General features: G+C 38.1%; 1 protein-coding gene across 5 annotated transcripts in view; it reads left to right on the top strand.

Annotated features, from left to right (window-relative positions):
* LOC149790778 (uncharacterized) overlaps positions 1 to 17,887 on the top strand; it is a 65,297-nt gene that overhangs the window by 24,802 nt on the left and 22,608 nt on the right. For 4 of the 5 annotated variants that reach the window (XR_016423903.1, XR_016423902.1, XR_016423901.1 and 1 more), the window contains exons 1-2: positions 1,353 to 1,575; positions 11,325 to 11,454. Coding sequence is in view for 2 of the 5 variants with exons in the window: in XM_089972838.1 (XP_089828964.1) it covers positions 11,335 to 11,454 (120 nt within the window). In the remaining 3 variants the exon portion in view is untranslated. Of the gene's footprint in view, positions 1 to 1,352; positions 1,576 to 11,324; positions 11,455 to 17,887 lie in introns of those variants that run through there. The other variant, XM_089972839.1, reaches the window with a different exon arrangement.

Here is a 17,887-nt window from a genome sequence, read left to right as displayed (position 1 = left end):
CTAGTCTCTGTGTTAATATCAAAATATTACCGTACTCTAGTACTCTATTCTCTGTTAATTTCAAAATATCACCGTACTCTAATACTCTGGTCTGTGCTAATTTCCAAAGATCACATTACTCTAGTACTCTAGTTTGTGCTAATGTCAAAATATCACAGTACTCTAGTCTCTGTGTTAATATCAAAATATCACCGTACTCTAGTACTCTAGTCTCTGTGTTAATATAAAAATATCACCGTACTCTACTACTCTAGTCTGGGTTAGTTTCAAAATATCACTGTACTCTAGTACTATATTCTCTGTGTTAATATCAAAATATCCCAGTACTCTATAGTACTCTAGTCTCTGTGTTACTATCAAAATATTACCGTACTCTATAGTAATATAGTCTCTGTGTTAATATCAAAATATCACCGTACTCTAATACTCTAGTCCGTGTTAATTTCAAAATATCACATTACTCTAGTACTCTAGCCTGTGCTAATTTCAAAATATCACAGTACTCTAATCTCTCTGCTAATTTGACATTATCACTATATTCTAGTACTCCAGTCACTGTACTAATTTCACTTGGTTGAACGCCATCAAATAATGTCTATATTTGCTGAAATTTCATTTTATAAAAGAAAACAAAAAAAAAAAAAACAACTTTTCATATCCTGAAGAAAGCCATTTATCATGTAAAATAAAATCTAATTCAGATAAAGGAAACTTTTGTATGCATTTTAATTCCTCTGCAGCTAATTATCAATCGACGATTGGTTATTCTCCTATTTCCGATTTTCGGAAAAATCAATGAATAGCTAAAGGACACACGGTACTAATTGTATGGATAAATGGGAACCAGCCTGGAAATGGGTGAACCTAAAATAGAGTATATATGGGTTTGGCTGGCTAGGATTGAATAATAATGTAAGCTATGTTTTAGGAAAAATAATTTTTGAGAGTTTATCTTAGTTGTAAGTGGAGGGAAAAAAAAAACAGATACATCATTTTACTGATAGAATTTCAGTCCTTTAACAGTCTTGAGTTTAGAACACTAAGTACTAAAATTAGCACCTGACTCTTTGATGCGGAATTGAAAGCACATGTTTGAAACACGTGTAGGTCCGGAAAATGTCGCGGTTCATATCCTTTTCTCTACACAGAAGCTGACATCCAGGTTTCCACTATACTGATAAATATAGGTTTGATCATTAGCACTGAGAAATTGTAAGTTATAGAATTTGTTATATCATGTTGTTTGCATACGTTTACAATTGGAACTGAATTAGTACCGTGCGTCCTATAGCCAATTACTTAAAGGGAACTAACTCCTCAAACAATACCACGTATGAAATTACGAGAGGTTACTCGTCGTCAACTCAATTGTTTACAATCGAGTTCTAGTGAATCTTGTTTACACTGAAAGAAGTCATTGTTCTGTCGAACTAGTTCCAGCCAGTACTGGCGTGGCGAGTCGATTCTATCCGTTGTTCTCGATGTTTTAGCCGGGTATCCTATTCAGTTTGGTTGCGAGCTTGACTTGATTTCAGAAAAGCGGACGAGAAAAGAGGCGAACTGTGACCACTAAAGGTATGTGTGACAGTATGGTTTTGTACATGGTGGTGTAATGGTGGTCACATACGTGTAAAGATATATTTATTTTGAAATATTAAATCTATCGGAAATCATTCTTGAATGGATATTTACTGGACATTAATTGAAATGGGGGAAATAAAAGAAAGAAAAAAAAAAGAAAAGAAGAAACGATGAATGCTATTATGCAAACGTAATTCATGAAATATAATCTATTTGAACAAAAGCGGCCCTTTATATACAGGAACGGATTGGAGGCGGGGGGGAGGAGGAGGGTATAATCTGACACAGTGCGCTAGTTGCGACATCGACCCTGTTGACCTTGAATATTGGCGGAAGTAGTGTTGTCGGTAAACGTGACCATGAGCCACAGGGGCTCGTTACAAAGACAATTAGGAGTTTCCGTCAATGAACCCCAGCCCTCGCTTCATTGACGGAAACCCTAATTTTCTTTGTAACGAGCCCCTATGCTATGAGCTACACCGCAGTCATGGATTTTATTTTCACGCAGCAGCAGCTTTGGAGAGTGGGGTCACTCAGTACTTTGCACCTGGAATAAATCTGTAAAACACAGAGAGAGAGAGAGAGAGAGAGAGAGAGAGAGAGAGAGAGAGAGAGAGAGAGAGAGAGAGATATGACTGGAACGATTCCATGATCAGGAAAGCTCCGTTCCTTCCCTCTTCCTTTTGCATTTGTTTTCGTTTTCCCTTCTCTCTGATTTCTTGAAGACCCCACCCACCCAACGTTCCCTCTAAGCTCAGACATCCCCGCGCAGCTGAATTGTTCTCCGTGCATTATTTTTTGCAATTTGTACAGATGTTTTATGATGATCTAAAACTTCTGCTCAAGTCACCGTAATGCTTGCACAATGCAGCGCGCACAGCGCACACTTCTACCATTCGCTTAGAGGGAACGTTGCACCCCCACACTCCACCCCCCAAAAATTAAACTCCTCAGTTTTGACGGTAGTTGGAAAGAATATGCACGACACACTTGCATAGTTTGCAAAATACCTCTAAGAGAGAAAAATATGTCATTTATTTCGAGATGTACATTTTACAGCTCCGTTGGTAGAGCGTCTGACCCGTAATCCAAGGATCGCAGGCTCGATACTAGTACCGACCAGGTCGGTTGCCTCGAATTGTCATTGGGAACGATATTTAGCTATCATTTCCACTGGTATTTATTTGTAAAGTTTGTTATATCGAGTCTCAAAACATCAAAAACGCAAGCGACATTATTAAGCAGAAATACCTACATGCATTAGCAGTCATGAGACAATCAAAAGTGCACAAACATGCACATATGTATTCATGCATATATGCACTTCCGAAGTCTTCCGTGACTAATTCGATGTTGGTAGTGATTCTTGGTGGTGGAGGTGAAAGTTCGACAATGTACTGAGAGTACCGTAGGCTGACGGAAATGTTGCTCACGTTAGGCATTTTTTTTCCCCCTATGTACCGCCGAAATCTTGGCCCTGCGACTCTCGGATGCTCTTTTCTCGTGCACATCAACACGTGAAATTGGGCTGTCATCGCAGTTGAGTCAAGGACACATTGATTACTGTAACGTGGGACAGCTCAAAATTGAAGCTGTTGTTCCAGTTTATAACCGCTGTTCCAAACGATCCCTCAAAAATGAGATTGTATACACCCCTTTACATGTATTTCGTTATTATGTTTAATTTCTAAAACAATTGTCAGGGACTAAAAGTTGTTCATAAAATTACTATGAACATTTGTTAAAACTGTATTAAATATGTCTGGGTGATACAGATATTGATGTACATGTATATATGTTATGCATTACATATTATCTTAGTGACCTACTCGGTTGATCATTTACGTACATTACAAGTGCATACAGAGCAAAGATATGTTGTTATCTCTTTGATTTGTTTTGGTCATTGTCTCTCTTCGATTGCTTTGGCTCAGCAATCCATTCAAGTTCACATCTAAGGATCTCGAATTGTAAGAAAGAAATGAGGAGAATTAAAAGAAATAAGGAAAATTATGTTTACCGACATTCTTGCATAATATCAAAATTTATCATGTCAATAAAGTCACTACCGATATAATTACTACTACATCTGCTGCTTCCAACACTGCCGCCGTTGCTTCTGCCACTACTACTGCTACTACGACTACTACTTATTGGTGGTCTTAGTAGTTAGAGCGTCCACCTCGGATGCGGGTGGTTGCAAGTTCGAACCCCGGCCGAGTCATACTAAAGGCTTATAAAAATGGTGCTAACAGCTGTCTAGTGTTAGGACTGGTCGGCCTGGTATCAGGAAAATTGACTGGGTGAGACATGATGCTACATATCTGCGGCATGATGCACCAGTGCTAGACATCACTATAAACTGCCACACTGCAGCGATATGACTGAAAAATATGTTGAAAATCCAAAACACACACACACACACGCACACACACACACGTTATTTCATTATGTCCATGTTTATTTGGTTCAATGTAATCTTAAACTGTCATTTACGCTAGACGATTCCTCGTTATTTTCGCTTTCTGACCAGACGTTCGTAAGTAATGTGAGACTTTGTCTTTGTGATGGAACAGTGCGTCGTTTTATTCATATATTGCTCATGGTGCTAGATCCTTATCCATGCTAAAGGTTTTTCTAATTACTTGTAGACGAAATTGTAAAAGATGACGACGGCTAATACCGTAACGTAATTAATAATTAACCCTTAGGAGTCAGTTTACAGTTGCGCATTACTTGTATTTGTAACCTCGTGACTTCTTTAATTTCATAACGCCTTCTCATTTCATTGTGAGTGCGTTTATACGCTTAAATGTCTCCTGACGCCTGATTATTAAAAAATAAACAGTAGCAATATTGAATCGGCTAATTTCTATACAGGTGGGTTAAACTTAAAGAAATCCGAAATTTAACCTTTGGTTAATTGATCCAATTATTTTAACGCTTAATTCCAACAGTAACTCGGGGATAAGTTTTAAAACCATAATCCCTGAGTAAATTTTAGCCATCTTTTAAACAACTGGCATCTGATGGTCACTGTTATATGTACTGTGTTAATTAGGAAAATGCAATTAATGGCTCGCTCATCTGTTTTTGTTCATTGTCCATACACTACTGATAAATCAATGATTGATGCATTTCTCCACATAATAACTTGGAGAAGAAAAAAAAACAAGGCTATTTTTCAAAATAGCCTCAAGTCTAAAACAAACATGGTTCAGTGCCTTCAGACCCAAGTACATCACAGACCCGGCAATCGACTAAAGAGACCTATCCATAAAAGACAACATTATTTGAACAAATCGATCAATGAAACAAGACTGTCATCGTATTTTTTCACGCATGGCACGTCCTGAAGTCCGAAAATAATAGAATCTTATAAGGTGTGAAAAACTCGGGTCCATTGTATCTTTGTGATTACCCCTCGAAAACTATTTAACAGTGCTAGTAAGTCTATGCTTTCTACTGACTCCCCAAAATGATATGTTTGTAATTGCATTTGAGAAAGTGTTTCAGGTAAAAATGGTCGAAACTGAATCTGTTTAATTATATATTTCCACCAATTCTGTACTGGCCTTGACTGTGTAATAGTACTGAGTAACAGCACGCGAGATTACAGCTCACGAGAATTTAGGTCACTCATGACTGATTACTTGTCTCACTAAGCAGCACACCCGTATGAGGGGACTTGATAATCAATTTCATTACGCAGTTTGTGGTTATTCGCGAGAGGATCTTACAGTGGTGTGAGTAGTTTTCTTTGTCTGTCTGTCTGTCTGTATGTATGTATGTAATTCGTATATATATGTAAGCCACTAGTATTGAAATCGTGACATATATCCTGTTTTTCTAACATTCTGAAACTACTTTAAGTTCGGATAACAAAATATTTAAAAACTCGTAATTCCTGGTATGAACCAATTAGAAGTAGTTTTTCATTGTTTGAACTAGGTGGATCGTCATTTTTCTTCTTTAAAAAAAGTAGTACAATCGAGAAGACGCATTACAAGTTTGTGTTTGTACGCGCAAGAATAGCTTATACCGCCATGATTGTTTTAATATATCAAATCAAGTAGGGAAACAACTGTTAAAATATCCCTGGTTTAAAAACGTAGGAACCGTGCGTTCCACCCAGTAACGGCCTTAGCAAACGCGGGGACCGATTTGAATAATTTTGGTGGGCCCACTGGATTTACGCGCAGGGCCCCTTGTGAACACTGCATTTAGAAATAAACTTTTAAACAAGTTTTATATGATATTGAACTTGATTTGTTCTCCCATCTCTTTAAAATTGCGTTTTCTCTAGTTATATTTATTTTAAAGTATCAACATCGCGAAATCAATCCAATCGGTCGAAGGCCGGCCCTGGTTCCGGCTGTGTTTGCTTTCTCTGTATTTTCTTAACAGCGAGTGAGTTGGTTAATGCGTGCGTCATGTTGCACTCCAACAACGTTCGACATCGATGCTTCAGCCTGTGAGATGTAAACTGAACTGATTTACATGTATAGCAATAATCATTCAGTTATGGATGACATATTTTCATCGCCTTTCGTATAAAAGATATTAGAAACGATCCATTGATTTGTCCAATTGACCGCTGTGTGAAACATAACGAAATTGCATCAGGGCTAGAAGTGTTTGAATGGTTATAAAATGGGTCACCTATGTTGTTTTCACTGTTATGTTTATACAGTTTCAGATCTTCATAGCTAAGGGGGCAGGGGCCAGTTTTTATGCACAAATTTAATGCCGCAATCACCGGCCTAGTTTAAAAATTTAATTCATAACAAATAAAATACACAAATGAGGTCAACAAGGTCCATATTTTTGGATACCTATATTAAAACAAAGCATAAGAATATTATCCACTTGACCAGAGAAGTCAATGACAGTTTATAGCAAAAGACGTTTATGCACCCCAATCCCAAATTCATGTCTGCAATTTTCACGTCCGAAGGTCATATTTGACACCATGTGATGCTTACAATGCAAACACAAGCCCCTTTCCTGGATGATAATTCTGCAAAAGTGTGCACTAAACAGGCTGATGCAATTGAAAATAGTTGTCATCCACGCCGTTTTTTGAGATATTCTACTTCCCCCAAACCCACGTGTTTACTGCAATGGGTGGCTGGCTCTTCTTCCTAGCCGACTACTGGTATTTCACTGTCTACATACTGCAGAGTAACTATGGGGGATGTACGTGCCTGACATCAGTTTCAAGAACAACACAAGGCCGAAACACCTAGTTCACAAATAGATCCACATCTTTAGTAGTAAACAATAATAGCGAAAAAGTCACCCCATATCCTTAAGAAATTTGCCAGGGGCCAATTTACGAAACTAGCCCTGGCCACCTGAAGTACGTTTGACCAGATTGTAAAGCAGATTCGGCAGAGGCCAAAAACATTATTTATATCCGGTCGTAATTTGTGCATCCATCTGAGCCGGTTTTGTCCAGTACTTGAAGCGCTTATTACACTAATCATTGTAAGATATATATAATGTTGAAACCAAAAATACCTACCTACCCTAATGTTAACACCGGTGCATTAGGAAACATTTATGTTATGGTTTTCAGTCCGACCATACTGTCACTGGGACCTATATGTTATGGTTTCATTCCGACTATACTGTCACTGGGACCTATATGTTATGGTTTTCAGTCCGACCATACTGTCACTGGGACCTGTATGTTATGGTTTTCAGTCCGACCATACTGTCACTGGGACCTATATGTTATAGTTTTCATTCCGACTATATGTGACTGGGACCTATATGTTATGGTTTTCAGTCCGACTATACTGTCACTGGGACCTATATGTTATGGTTTTCAGTCCGACCATACTGTCACTGGGACCTGTATGTTATGGTTTTCAGTCCGACCATACTGTCACTGGGACCTATATGTTATAGTTTTCATTCCGACTATATGTGACTGGGACCTATATGTTATGGTTTTCAGTCCGACCATACTGTCACTGGGACCTATATGTTATGGTTTTCAGTCCGACTATACTGTCACTGGGACCTATATGTTATGGTTTTCAGTCCGACCATACTGTGACTGGGACCTATATGTTATGGTTTTCATTCCGACTATACTGTGACTATATGTTATGGTTTTCAGTCCGACCATACTACCATTTGCGGGTTTCTTAGTGTGTCATACTCATAAACATTGTGCTGAGAAGTGGCTTTAAACCCTTTAACAACATCTTAAACATTTCTCGATTTACTTTAAAATATCGTGCAAATCGCCATAAAGGTTTACTTATTATTGTTGTTGAAATTTCTGTTAGATTCCTAATGCTGATGAGTAGGCGGGAGATTCTCCATTTCTCCGAAAAAGGTTGGTTGCATCATCGGTGTGTTTGTCCTTCTGTTCTGTCTGTCTGTGAACGCGTGTGTGTTGGTATTGATGGTGGTTTAAAGAGTGCAGCTCCTAATTTGCTGTTAGACATATTATATTGGTCGAGGGGACACATTTACTGGAACTGATATTAATTTCAACACATTACATATACGTAGTTAGGACCGTTTGTGCTAATTTCATTATTTCCCTGCACATAATTTGCCCAGACTTGTTACGTTACGATACACTTTCATCAATATATTAGAGGCAATCGGTGTGGCAATATTGTAATTGCGTCAGTTTGAAATACACCTGTTTTGGATATATTATTCTTATGGTCACTATAGAGACCCCACTGCCAACAAAAAAGGTCAGGGTTGAGCGTTAGGCTCTTAATCCAAGGGTCGCGAGTTCGATTCCCGTCCAGGCTAGTCCGGGCATCGGCTGCCTTGGTATGACCTTGGGAAAGACGCTTAGCTCCCATTTCCTTGGCATGATATAGACAATAACGTGTTAAAAGTATTGTCAAAAACATCAAGTCAAGCCATTCTCAAATAAGTCTGGTTGTGTGTGGTGTGTGTTTTGGTGTTGCGTTATACTGAGCTTGGTTGTAATTAAAAGAAATAGATTTATCTTTTTGAATTCAGCTGACGTTTTGGTCACCAAAACATGAGTGTTGATTTAGGCCTAACCATATTTCAGATTATTAACGTCAGAAAACATCCTTATGACAGATTAAAATATATAAGGGCATTGAGAAAGTATTGAAGTACGTATGGACAGTGAGACAGTATTAAAATACATATGGACTGTGAGAAAGTATTAAAGTACTCAAGGACACTCAGAAAGTATTAAAATACGTAAGGGCAGTGAGACATTATTAAAGTACATAAGGGCACCAATACAGTATTAAAGTACGCAAAGGCAGAGGGACGGTATTGACGTACGCAAGGGCATTGAGAGATTATCAAAGTGCGCAAGAGCAGTGAGACAGCACTAACGTACCCAAGGGCAGTGAGAAAGTATTCAAGTACGTAAGAGCATTGATGGAATACTAAAGTACGCGTTGGGTAGCCAAACCGTATTAAAGTATGTAAGGGCATTTAAACACGATACAAGTTTGTAAAGGCACTTAATGATAAAAGTATACATGGGCACTGAGACACTCATAAAGTACATAAAGGCATTGAGACATTGATAAAATATGTAAGGGAATTGAGACAGTGATAAAGTACATAAGGGCACTGAGACAGTGATAAAGTACATAAGGGCACTGAGACAGTGATAAAGTACATAAGGCCACTGAGATATTGAAAAAATATGTAAGGGTATTGAGACAGTGAAAACATATATATGGACACTGAGACATTGATAAAATATGTAAGGGCATCGAGACAGTGATAAAGTACATAAGGGCACTGAGACAGTGATAAAGTACATAAGGCCACTGAGACATTGATAAAATATGTAAGGGTATTGAGACAGTGATAAAGTACATAAGGCCATTGAGATATTGATAAAATATGTAAGGGCATCGAGACACTGATACGGTACATAAGGACATTGAGACATTGATAAAATATATAAGGGCATTGAGACAGTGATAACATATATATATGGACACTGAGACATTGATAAAATATGTAAGGGCATCGAGACAGTGATAAAGTACATAAGGCCACTGAGACATTGATAACATATGTAAGGGCATTGAGACAGTGATAAAGTACATAAGGACACTGAGACATTGATAAAATATGTAAGGGCATTGAGACAGTGATAAAGTACATAAGGGCATTGAGACAGTGATAAAGTACATAAGGACACTGAGACAGTGATAAAATATGTAAGGGCATTGAGACAGTGATAAAGTACATAAGGGCATTGAGACAGTGATAAAGTACATAAGGCCACTGGGACATTGATAACATATGTAAGGGCATTGAGACAGTGATAAAGTACATAAGGCCACTGAGACATTGATAACATATGTAAGGGCATTGAGACAGTGATAACATATATATGGACACTGAGACATTGATAAAATATGTAAGGGCATCGAGACAGTGATAAAGTACATAAGGCCACTGAGACATTGATAACATATGTAAGGGCATTGAGACAGTGATAAAGTACATAAGGACACTGAGACATTGATAAAATATGTAAGGGCATTGAGACAGTGATAAAGTACATAAGGGCATTGAGACAGTGATAAAGTACATAAGGACACTGAGACAGTGATAAAATATGTAAGGGCATTGAGACAGTGATAAAGTACATAAGGGCATTGAGACAGTGATAAAGTACACAAGGGCACTGAGACAGTGATAAAATATGTAAGGGCATTGAGACAGTGATAAAGTACACAAGGGCATTGAGACAGTGATAAAGTACATAAGGACACTGAGACATTGATCAAATATGTAAGGGCATTGAGACAGTGATAAAGTACACAAGGGCATTGAGACAGTGATAAAGTACATAAGGACACTGAGACATTGATCAAATATGTAAGGGCATTGAGACAGTGATAAAGTACATAAGGGCATTGAGACAGTGATAAAGTACATAAGGGCACTGAGAAAGTGATAAAGTACATAAGGGCACTGAGAAAGTGATAAAGTACATAAGGGCACTGAGAAAGTGATAAAGTACATAAGGGCACTGAGAAAGTGATAAAGTACATAAGGACACTGAGACAGTATTAATGGATATAAGGGCAATGAGACGAGGTTGAAGTATGTAAGGGCAGTGCCCCTCTGTTAATGGATATTATTGCACTTGTAAGATTATCGTCTACAACCGTGTGAGTTGGAGAAGTAATGGAAACTACTAGAATTACTATAACTTCATTACAACGTCTACAGCCGTACTAACAAAGACGATGAGATGGATAAGGATAATGATGGTCATCACTTGTTTATAAAAAAAATATTTACAAAAAATAAAAAAATAAACAAGATTTATGATGTAACAGGTGTCACTCAACTTTTTGGAGTTAAATTTCTTAGCTCTGACTCGTGACCATGTGTATGGGTTACCCACATACACACCCGTACATAAATGGAAAGCATCAGACCATGTCTCTCATGTACTTGAACTCCAGGTTCTTTGTTAATAGCAGGTATATCCCACTTGGAGCTTCAGCTGAACAAAGCATTGAGCTGACTGTGTGTAAAACTCCTGTTGTAAGTGTGCAAATATATTTAGAGGGTCGCGTTTGGGGTGGTGGGGTAGGGATGATCCTAAACAAATTCCAGTCCCCAAAAGTTTGAAAAATATTGTCTTGCTATGATTTTTTAAACAATGACCTACTTATATCAACATTTTAGTTCAAACGTGATTGTCGTTTCTTTATGAATGAATTTATTGCCGTTTGCTCCAGGTTACTGAAGATGAGTCAAGCCTTCCGTTTCGTAAGAAAGTACGTTGGACCGGTTAAAGCTGTTATATTGGATTGGAGCGGAACAACGGCAGACAAGTACGTCCTGGCTCCAGCCGTGGTCTTTGTGAAGGTGAGTGCATACACTCTCATTTTTCTCCATGGCTTTTCATCAACTTTGATACTTCTTTTAAAATGACAGTTTACTGAATGTGAACATCTACACACATTTTAATTGTAACACGTTTCAAAAACCATACGGTTGGAAACAAAATTTATAGTCTCGGCAAATACTGAAATTCTTGCCACCTTTTCAGTGATCTTCAGTCTTCAAGAATTTGTCGTGTTGAGTTGTGTCATACTGTTTGTTTTTCCTTTTTGCCCTTTTGGATCCTGATTAGTCGCAGACCGTATAACCCCTACGATTTTGCTGTAAGTCTTACGAAAATGACTCTTAAAATACGGACTTAAAAAATAACAGCAAAAGCTACGGAAAAATGACCGCTGCCAAAACAAATCCGGATAATAGAGCCCATGTTTGATTGGGACCGGGTTTCATATTAGAATTAGTGGAATTAGTTAAGGAACCAGACTGACTTAACAGCAGTACATCAGACCCTCTAAACTGCATTTACTTTTGAATGCAAAGTGTCTGCAAGATCAAACTATTGATTATATAATTTTTTTTAAAATGGCGTCCAGTAAGCCATGAATGTTGAAGACAAAGACAAAGAAAAAGCCTTTTAAAAAGTGTTAATAATCAGCACATAAAATTAAAAAGGAATGTTCAGATTCTTGAGAATAAAAACAGGAAGTGACACAGTTACGTTTACTGGACATCACGTGTCAATTTGAGTATGACTTGTGGCCGAAGATATGATTACCGTCGTCATGTGAAATGGAAAACAAATCCAAGAACTACGTAACTTTGTGAGATAGCAACAAGCAATTGAGCTGCATATAATTTGGAAATGACGTTGTGCAACTGTACTAGTGGTAAAAAAAGGTCTACGTGTACCTGACAAACTTGTCAGTAGAACACAATGTTTACCATCGCTTCATATTTCGAATACCGAACTTTTAAATACGTTTTCCAGCTTTACAATAACAGTTTGTTATTTTGTTACGTCTTACTGAAAACTGGTCAAACTTACGGGAAAAAATCGACTTCCTTACTGAGACGGTCTCTTCAGGGTCACCACTACCTCTATTCCCCATGATTTGGAAAGCAAAGCTATATACTGTCTTCAGCCCATGAATGATTACTCCACGATTGCTCGAATTCTATTGCCTCTAAATCCGCAACCGTACGGTTCCTTATTTGTGCTCGGAGTTGTCGGTGATTTTCAATTTCCGCCAGCAGTGGATTGATTTCTCCGTGGTAATTATTGCCACCGAATACAGTTTACTGATCGTGTTCAGACTGCCGTTGCAAGCAGCCCAGAATAATGCAATCGTATCGAAATTAATTGCTAGCTCCACCAGAGATACCGGTTACCATCGATATTGCCCCGACAATAATTCGGATTGGTGCACCAGCGATGGTTGTTATGGTTGCAATTTCTGCCACACCAAGACCAACAGTTGTTGTCTCAGAAAGACCGCAAACAGTATTCACTATCAAACACGTGCGTTTTTATTTCACAATTAGCGTGGTTCTCTTGATGATTGCATCTCGCAGTTGTTTTTCCGCTTCAATTATCTTTTCACCTCGGTAACATTGAGGGTTCATCATAGTTATTCTATTAATAATACAGTTGCTCAGGAGGATTGCACGACAAGCACTCCCTGTCTGGACTCATCAAGTCCAGGTACAATACGCACGCGCACTTCTAACTAATTACCCTTTTTTACTGGCACAAGTGTCACAGGAAACCCCTGCCTCAGGAGTTTTTAAATTTACTGCAATTGTAGTTCTGGTGGTTTAGCACCCATTTTATTTAAAACACATCGATTAAGCCAGAATCGTTTGCATCTATCGATCGCCTGTGTCCGATAACTGTTACCCGAACAAGTATATCCTTATTGAATCAATGTCAAGGTTGGTGGTTCATTTTGCCCGTCACTCCTGACTGCTGTGTAACAAAACTAGCATGTGACTTGCTCAGCAGCTTGTGTTGTTTCGTTGTTGTTGGCAGCATTCTTACCTCCCAGTGGAACATTGAGACATTCAAAGTCTGCGTAGATGATATAGAAACTTTCATCTTTTGTTTCACCGCTGTAAATGTAAAAATGCTTTTACCTGGTTCTGGCATTATTGTCCACTGCAGTTCTTCACTAATACCACCACAATAAAAGTCATAGTTGGCCAGCAGTTCTGCTGTATTAAATACATACATGAACGTCTGCAAAGATACTTCTTGCGTATGTTCTTGCTGTGTCGCTTAAGCAACCTAGAAAGATTCTTTATCCATATTTAGTGCCATGCCGATTCAGATTTTTTCATTTCACTCAGCAGCAACAAGTCCATCTAAGTTCGTCCATGTTGTCCAAGCGGGGATAGTACAAGCTGATAAAAGCCTTTATCATAGATGACCACTTTAACCACGATGACTGGGTTAAATGTTTCAGATTTGTTCAGCGTGACTTTGGTAACCTGCATGGGAAATTCATTATTACCAAATTAAATTCACTCAGGTGCTGCGGGTAGTTTTCTTTAGTTATCACTAGAAAGATATTACGCCGATAAAATTGCCCGTTCAAAACATATGTTGTTAAAGTTCTTTTTATTTATAACTAGCCTTGGCGGTACCCACGCTGTGTTGGTATGTAACTGTATCCACGAAACGACTGATATGGTGAGATATGTACTTCAATTTGGGCACACCTTTCAGGAGTCCATCCCGATCTTAAATTGGTGTATTTCTTAAACGTCTCAAGAATTTCGTCATAGATGGCGCTGGTGTCGTTACGGTTCAGGATTGTACGAGCAACACTATGGATCCACATTATAGTAGTTTTAAATCCATTTTTGTCGCGACTTAGCAGCATAACTAGATGCATGCTACTTTAACTCCAAAGTGGCCAAAGTTTTGTAATACCAATGTGATTCCAGGAATCATATGTGTTAATAGTTGTCGCGCTTCTTTACCTGGTTTGTATGTGTGTGGGATACTTGCCTTATGATTTATAACTCACCACTACGCCAATACAATTTGAATTCAGGTATTGTGGTTGCTGTACCTTTTTCGCTAACATACTCAGCTGATTAAGTAGGAATAGCAGATGAAATACGATTTTGTTCATCTCGAAAACGAATTTTTTATTACAACCACGTTTTTCTATAATAAAAAAACACGTCTCTTATGGCAAGTATGTCTGCTTCTCATGGTATTCGTATATTATGTTCAGGTGCAAATTGTTTTAGTTGTACCGTTGCTGCATTGGCAACTGGTGTTGGATTAGTGACCGGTGTTGGATTAGTGACCGGTGGTGGATTAGTGACCGATGGTGTGTCACGTTTGCCTGCCCGCGATTACGTAAGTCAGGAACAAAGGAATGGGTTAGCGCCATGAGTATGTCGACCCTGCACTGTCGTGGCGATTCGTGTTTGTACAAGAGTACTCTTCGTTTGGTGTCAAAACTAACATGTAGACGTTAGAAGCTTTGTGCTCGAACAGAAGACCCTCGATGTTGTTGTACATCTCCCCGCGTTGACAGATGGCCTGAGGCTCGTCTGTTAAACTGGACCGACTAGGGTAGAATTGATATCCAATCAGAACTGAGGAAGGGTGGGGCCATCAATTCCAACCAGACTTTAACAGTCATTTGGACTGACTGACTGACTGACTGACTGACTTTATTTCCTCTTTAAAAAGAGATTACATCAGAATAAACAAATTCATGATAATACAAGATCATAAAATAAAACAGAAAATTGACAAAAATACAATAGTAATACTGTGTCAGCTACCGTATTGACAAAACGAAATATCTCAATGCCTGCAATTATGCAAATCTGCAGTCATTTGGCGGAGCAAGGCACTAATCTTTTAACAGTTGCTTGATGATGATAATATTTCGAAAAGTTAATACGTCTATAGTGTTATGTGCTTAACATTAAGTTCGAGATAGTAACGAAAATGAAATGGAAAACTTATAACAGTGTAATTCTATATGTAGTTTTTTTTTCTTCATATGACGCATGTATTTATGCATATATATACTTGTTTGCGCGTATGCGTGCGTGCATGCATTTATCTATGACTGACTGTCTAAATGACTTAGTAACCTCTACAACAAAGAGTATATCAGGTTGCTAAGATACATATTATACATATCATAGAATTATGAGACACATCATAGACGAGAACGCAAGCATGATATATACATCGTCAACTAATGCGTTTACAAAATGAGATATATAAATACAGAAAACCATATAGAAATCTCTTGGAAATAAACATAAACAACTACATAAACAAATACATAAACGCACACACAAACAGCTGTCAGACAACAAAATTTGCGGATTTGACAAGAAGACTTTGGCCTTTAATTGTTTATATTTAATGTTAATTTACTACTTACTTTTAATATCATGTTAGGGCATGTTAGTTGATAGTAGGGCACACATTTTATTGTAGAATGAAGCTATGCTGTTTGCGGTCACCAACATTAGCCTATCTGATACGTCATCGTCAATAGACGACATGCAGTCAACCCTGCTTCCAAGAAGTGTCTCCAACAATATATCGTCTTCTTGATTGAATAAGTTAACCCCGTCTCTCACTTCTAAAGAGTCAATCACTCTCTCAAAGAAAACATTTCGTTCCTCAAGCAGCATTTCGCAGCCTAAAATAAGATGTTTCGCTCTGTCGTCAGTCTCTTTTCCACAGAGTTTGCATACCATAACTTTACCAACAGGCATGATATATAGTTTCATTACTTCAGAGAGAGGCCATAACATGGATGGATATTTACGCCCAAGAAACCATATATTACTTGGTTTTAAGTCCAAATGAATGTTTCTGAAGTGAATTAAATCATCCCTTAGTTCCATATTTGCTCTCCAGGTAGTTTCTTCATGGTTTTGGATAATATCAGTAATATGTCGATTCCAGATGAGTTTTTCTTCAGTTTGTATACTTTCTGCATAGTCTAAAAGAACATTTCCCATACCATATTTCTTAGTTATTTTGTCAATATCAGGTATAAATCCCGTCTGTTTTAGCGGGTTGTTCAGATACTGACATAGGCGCATAATGAAAATCTTTTTCCAGATAAAAGTCCAATCGCCCTTACATAATCGGTTGAAAAGGAGCAATTTCATCCTATCTATGTATGCTTCCATTGACCAGAGTCCTAAGGTACTACTTGTTGCCTCCGTAGGCGAATATTTATCGAAAGCTTGCATACGTCGAGCTGCATATCTCTGGCATAACTCAAGTTCTTCTATATTTGAGTTTGTGATACCTGACCATAGTTCACATCCATATAGGACCGAGGGTAGAATAATTCTTTTCCAAATCTTCAGACTTGTTAGAGGGTTCATTCCTCCATCTCTGATACCAATAAAATATAAAGAGTTTAACAAGTGTTTGCCTTTATCACATGCTTCTTTTATCGCGTCGTTTGGTTTTAAGTTGTATTTTAGAGGTATGCCGGCATACTTCTTACTTTTGACTGCCGGAATTGGAGATTTGTCGAGCATAAAAGAAGGTATACCAGTCGTTCTTTTGTTAGTAAACAAGATGGTGCAACTTTTATCTGCATTATATCTTAATCTCCACCTTTTCGCATAGTCGGAAATTGTATCTAGCAGCTGTTGCATTGAATGACGCGAGTTAGACATTACAGTTGTGTCATCTGCTAATAAGACACAAGGCAGGTGGAGATCAACAAGATTTAGACCTCGCAAAGTGTGATCTAATTCCGTGATCAAATCATCTATCATTACAAGAAAGAACCAGGCAGACAAGATACGGCCCTGTCCTACACCCTGCATAATATCGAAGCGTTTGGGCAGCTTGCCCGCATATAAAACAGAGCTTGTTACTCTCTCAAACGAATCTTTAATGATGCGCCAAGTCTTCCCTTTGATGCCAAGTCTGTACAACTTGTAGAATAACCCGTTATGCCAAACTGTGTTGAAGGCTTTAGCATTATCAAGAAATGTAGCATAGACAGGAGTATTTTTATCCAAATAGTAGCATATAGATTCTTTGATACAGAACGCTGCAGTGATACTACCGCAATTATTTCTAAAACCCTGTTGCAACGGATTTGGAAAAGAAATCTGTTTAGAAAATATAAGTAGTCTACTATATATAATTTGTTCTAGAACTTTCTGAAGCACTGGAATTATAGTTATATCGCGGTAATTATTCATATCTAATTTGTTCTTTCCCCCTCCTTTGAATATTGGTATAACCAAACCTTGTTTAAAGTGGCACGGGTACTTCTCGGCCTCGTACACTTTTGTGAATATAATTTCAAGTAATTGTACACTGCTTGGAGGGTCCGCAAACAGTAAATGCTCAGCAACAATACCGTCGTGGCCACATGCCTTATCTTTATTGAGAGAGCTAATTGCACTACTGATTTCGTCTCTAGTGGGGATTTTA

Source organism: Sinohyriopsis cumingii, chromosome 10 (genome assembly GCF_028554795.1).
Source record: "Sinohyriopsis cumingii isolate HCF-2022 chromosome 10, ASM2855479v2, whole genome shotgun sequence".
NCBI classification, from domain to species: domain Eukaryota; kingdom Metazoa; phylum Mollusca; class Bivalvia; order Unionida; family Unionidae; genus Sinohyriopsis; species Sinohyriopsis cumingii.
This window is presented reverse-complemented; position numbering and strand designations above follow the sequence as displayed.